Genomic DNA, 5631 nt, shown 5'->3' with positions numbered 1-5631 from the left:
TATATATATATATGTGTACCTTGTTTCTGTTATTCTTTTAATCACTAATCTCATTTTTTTTCATTTCATCTTAGGCTAAAAATAAAAACAATTCGAGAAGAAATCGCAGAAGGACTATAGTTGATGTGGATTTAGGTAACAAGTTATTTTCCCTCCATTTTCACTATGCTTTTTCTCTTGCCAGGTTGTGACAACAATTGTCATGCAAGGTAGCTTTATAATCAGTAGGCTTGCATCACCCAAGGTGATCAAGGCACCAATAGTAGACCTCAAGTGGCTGGTATGCTGGGAGTTTGTCTGCATCCAATCACCTTGTAGATCCCCATTGCATGAGTTCCATCATGTAATAAAATTGTTTGTTTTTTTGGTATTCTCTTTTGTTTATGTCTGTGGGAAGTCTTGTTGGTGTTGGATGATATAATTGTGCTGACAATAACCAAAACCGTAAAAGCTCATGAATCAATGGCCTATCCAATCACGTATACTGGGAGATTCCTTTGGTCAACAAACTATTGTTGTTTTTATATTGTCAAACAGTTGACACTAGCTACTAATTCTTAACATATGTTTATTCTACTATAGAAAATGAATCTTTCTTCCCAGTTTCACAAGAAGTAATGATACTGTAGAAACCTCTTGTGTACGTTGTCCCTTCTTTTCTCTTGTACTCACTCACATGTGGATATTATTAACATCATTATTTGCTGCAGCACACAATTCACCCTTGTTTTCCTTTTCCAGGAATAGATGCGTGTGGTTTCTTCTGCAGCACACTTGTTGAATGTATTATTATTTTTTCCATTTAGCTATTAAAACTTTCACTGAATGCATTGCTTGCCATTAGCTTTATGTATTAAGGCAACTGGTTTTCAGTAGATCTATTCCATGTCCTTAAGTTTGTTTTTGAATTTTTCGCAAGACAAGTTGAAAAATTTAATAAGTAGCATTGTTTTCTATAAAAGAAATCATTTTTGGTCTGTTGTTAGTTGTGACTTGTGAGTTTTACCAACTCCCCAACTGCTGGTGGATAGGGACCTTCTGCACTTCTTACATGCCAAGTCATCAACTGAAGTTGTATATTCCTGATATGGTCTCTATAATTAATGATTATGGTGGTGTCTAACTTCTCTCTCATTTGTGGTTATTGCAGAAGATCAGACTCGGGTAACCAACAATAGCTGCAACAAACGCAACAGAGTCTCCCCAGGCCAGCGAATTATTAACTGTGATCATTATGATCTTTGTATAAATCTGGAAGTCAGTAACAGTGATATGGTAAAAAAATCCCTCCCTACATGTCATATTGTTTTATGTTCTGTGCTTCTTTGCCCTTTTGTTTTCCTGAATTAATTAGTTGTCACAAAGCTCTGCCATAAATTATGTCCATTAACAAATCATTGATATAGCCGACCTCACCTAGTGTAATTAAGGATTGTTTGTGGTTGTTGCTGACAAACCATTGGTATCTAAACCACTTCTTAATTGGTTTGCCTATAGTTTTCCTGGTCTCTCTTTTCCTTAGTAACTGGACTACCCTCCATTGATATCTAAACCCTTCTTAATTGTTTTGCCTATAGTTTTTCTAGGTCTCTCTTTCTTTTCCCTAGAACTGGAATAACTTCAATTGATATCTAAACCTTCTTAATTATTCCGAGACTAAGTAATAGTGTAATACCATTTTCAACAATTTATTAGAGCCTAAGCAGGTAGTCCACACTGGTTGGGTAAAAGTTTTATATGTCTGTTACTTTGTTTAATTCTTCCCTTTTGTGCTGCATTCCATGAAAATCATAATTTTTGCCCCATCCTTGGAGTTATTTCTTTTAAGCCACAGTATGTTAAATTTTTATCTTGTTCATATTTAACCATGACCTTAAACATGATAAAGAACTTATGGATGACTGAAGGTTTTCTAGAGTTCAAGATTCTGACTTGACTTGGATATTCCTTTTTCAGATGAAACATATGCCACCACCTGAACCTCCAAAAGAGCCTGTCTTCAACTGTCCAATATGTATGGGTCCTTTGGTAGAAGAAGTATCAACGAAGTGTGGTCACATTTTTTGCAAGGCTTGCATCAAGGCTGCAATTAGCGCTCAGAATAAATGCCCTACATGCAGAAAGAAGATTACTGTAAGGGAGCTTATAAGGGTGTTTCTCCCATCAACTAGTTGAAGGTACAAACAAAATACTTATGGTGGACAACGTGTTTTTTTCTCCCACAGGTGCAATAAATAGTAGGCTTAGAAAAGGTGCCATTATTTATTTTGGTGAATTTCCCTTTGTTGATTTAAATAAAGTATGCACATAAATATTTTGTGCATGAACTTAAGGGGTGGAGAGAAACTGAGATATTAGATACAACGAAAATGAAAGAGTGCTGGAAATACCAATCACTATAGGAAATGGTGGAAGAAAATGTGTTATAAAACATGGAAGCTTTCTCCTGTCTCCTTCACATATGAGAGGGCTGTAAGATACTTCTATGTGTTGGGGTACTTTAGGAAGTGGCAGATGAAAGTAGATGGTGGTAAATTTCTTTTAAAAAGACTGGTTAAGACCAAACTTTATTTTTGATGAGCTAAAGAAAAATAAGGGTTTTCATTTAGAATATATTTTCTTTCCCTCCCAATTTTTTTTTTTCAAACTTGTTTTGGATAACCTTTTTTTGCCGTTCCATTATATTTTTCAAATGCAAATGCTTGCTTTTTTTTTGGGGGGGTCAGGCAATAGCTGCACTATCCTTGTAATCTTGCTTAATTACTAATTAGGACACAAAAAAGTGTTGATCTTTGGTAGATTATTATGTGGTGACTTAATGATTGCTCATTTGTCTCACAACAGGGCTCCCATACAAGCTTGTTGGGGAATGGAAGAAACTTCATCCTAGTCTGGAGATTTCTGAATGTCTGTGTTATTCTAATATGTTTATGTTCCCCATGGCAGACCCTCATTCTGTTGTTAAGTAACTTTTTCTCTTCTTTAATTTATCATATACATGAAGATGTTTGGTAGATATGGTTTATTGCCAAGGTTTTTATGAGCTTGACGTTATGAACACTTGATCCTTTTTTTTGGGGTGATTGTTGGGGCCAGAGAGGCCGGTTAAGACCCATTATTTAGTCTTGGGATTATGTATCTATATTAATCCCTCTCGAGCTTAGTGATGATATCAGTGCAGCAGGTTATCAATATGAACAGCTTCTGATTTTGGCAATTACTTTGTTCGTTCAACATATTTAGCTTCAAATTACTAGTTGATCTTAGTTTACTAGTTAAATGCTGCTTTCTTATCAACAGGCTGCAAATATTTATAAAACTCAATCGAGGATGAAATACTTTTCAAATCATGTGAAGTCACAAAGTTTGATGTACATTGGGTAGTGAATAGTGCGATAGTATCGCTGTGGCGTGAATGTATTTGCGGCCAATGCGGCCATAGTGGCCACCTCCATGCGGCTGCAAAAAAACATTGATTTTGTTTTAGATGTCTTTACTAGTAGAATTAAGGTTTTTAGTGTTTTAATTTCCTTTTACAGTTTGACCTTTTAACTCATCAAGGTTTGTTACTTGTTATATCTTTTCAAATATTTTCCTCACCCTAAGTTAAACTCAAAATCTTTATATTTGCACTCTGTTTCTTCCACCTAGTCCTTCCTTCGTCTTCTTGTACTTTGTCACATGATCTTATGGCATTGCCATGCATCCTAGCCATTCCAATTTCAACAAGTTTACTGCAAATACACTTGCTTTGTTGCTTTTCACTCTTTTATGTTTCATCCCTTTTTGTTTCATGCAGCTCCTTGCTCCATTCTACTTTATGTTTCATCCCTGTTTGGCCAAATTCATGCTTGTATTATTGGCAACTGCCTCTTTAAATTATAATAGTTTACCAACAAAGTATTATACTAGTAGTATAAGGTCATTAAAGTCTCATAAAGATCAAAAGGTTAATGATTCGACTACTGAAAATAACATTTGTTAAGAGGGGTAATCACGCACCCTGAAAGAGATTAGTTCATTACCGTAAAGGGAAAAAATATCTTTGGTAGTATAACAAAAATTATAATAGTTTGAGTTTTAATGATTGATGTGTTTGAAAAATTATGTTTAATATAATTACTATCTTTACTCACTCTTCATTTTACAAAATATAATCATTTTACTCACTCTTCACTATCGTCATATTCACTAACCATTACTCCTCTTCACCATCACCATATTACCATGCTTACTTTTCTAATCAACATTTTCAGTGGCCAACCTTAACTAAAATAACCTGTCATAATGTGTTTGTGGCATCACTAAGTTTGTTCAATATGCCACATTTAATCCATGCTTAATTGGACTAACGTGTTTCCACCCAACAATACTAGTTTAATAGATTGTCTATGAAACTTTTGTTTTAGTATATCCTTTCTCTCAAATCTCATTAACCACATTATCTACAAGAAAGTACCAACTAGTAATAATCGTATAAACACAATGAATGATTATCACAATATGTTTAGTAATTAGTTAGTGGATTCAAAAGGAATTTAAAAAAATAAGTGGTCAAAGTTAATCTTAATCACATAAAAAATATTATGTAATGATATCATCTTCTTACACACTAAAAAGACTTCCTTATTATATTCAAGTTATTTTTTCATAAACTTATTCTTCTTACAATTTAACTCAAATATTTTAATTCGCCATATCCATTTCAAAATTTTAAATCACACTTACTCATTTTCTCAATTAAATCCACATGAACTATTATTCGTTTTTTCATAAAATATAAGGTGAAAAGAATTAATCTAACCAATTTTAAATTATGTCCCTATAGTGTGTATAATTTAACATTTGATATTTTGCTATGTAAAAAAAGTGTAATGTCTATACATTGATAGTGTAAAGATTTATACACAATTAATGTATTTGGATTGCTTTTTCAAAAAAAAAAAATCAATAATTATTAAAAAATGAATGGTGAATGATGCACTGACTAGGGGTGAGCATGAGCGGGGTTGGGACGAGTTAAGGCTTGTCCTTACCTAGCCCTAAATATTGGTCGGGTTCACTTTTTTGAACCCGGACCCAACCCTAGACCCGAAGCTAATCCAACCCTAAATAGCAATCGGGTCAGCCTTTAAACCCGACCTGACTCTAGATACGATTAAATATAATGCATACTCATTTTAGATAAAGACTTCTCAATATTATTTATTATTATGAACATGTAGTTTGATATATAATGTATATATATTATTAATCATGTATATATTATAGAAAAATTAAAGAATAAATGATACTTTAGACCAAAAGAATATCATTATTCTATACACATATGAGTAGAAACACACACAAACATGATGAGTGAGTGACCGTCGCGTTAGCGTTATGCTTGGTCTCTACCCGGCCCTAAATATTGATCGGGTCTATTTTTTGAACCCGAACCCGGCCCTAGACCCGATCAGACCTGACCCTATTTGGACCCGATCATGATGAGGCCGTGCTGAATGAGCAGGTAGAACCGGGTCCTACTCACCCCTAGCCTAGCACTGACAGTGTACAAAACTCTTACGGTATCGGCAAATGCATTTTTTTCTCTAAAAAAATGTGATATTCATTGTCATTATTCACAAATTG

At 34.0% G+C, this 5631-nt stretch overlaps 1 protein-coding gene across 3 annotated transcripts in view; it reads left to right on the top strand.

Moving 5' to 3' along the window:
* Nucleotides 1-3217, top strand: part of LOC109325560 (E3 ubiquitin-protein ligase RNF4-like) — a 4337-nt gene extending 1120 nt beyond the window's left edge. For all 3 annotated transcript variants that reach the window (XM_019557989.1, XM_019557988.1, XM_019557986.1), the window contains 4 exons: nucleotides 75-135; nucleotides 1151-1275; nucleotides 1957-2177; nucleotides 2845-3217. In XM_019557989.1, the coding sequence (XP_019413534.1) occupies nucleotides 75-135; nucleotides 1151-1275; nucleotides 1957-2175 (405 nt within the window). In that variant the 3' untranslated portion in view covers nucleotides 2176-2177; nucleotides 2845-3217. The remainder of the gene's footprint in view (nucleotides 1-74; nucleotides 136-1150; nucleotides 1276-1956; nucleotides 2178-2844) is intronic.

This window comes from Lupinus angustifolius, chromosome LG13 (genome assembly GCF_001865875.1).
Source record: "Lupinus angustifolius cultivar Tanjil chromosome LG13, LupAngTanjil_v1.0, whole genome shotgun sequence".
NCBI lineage: Eukaryota > Viridiplantae > Streptophyta > Magnoliopsida > Fabales > Fabaceae > Lupinus > Lupinus angustifolius.
This window is presented reverse-complemented; position numbering and strand designations above follow the sequence as displayed.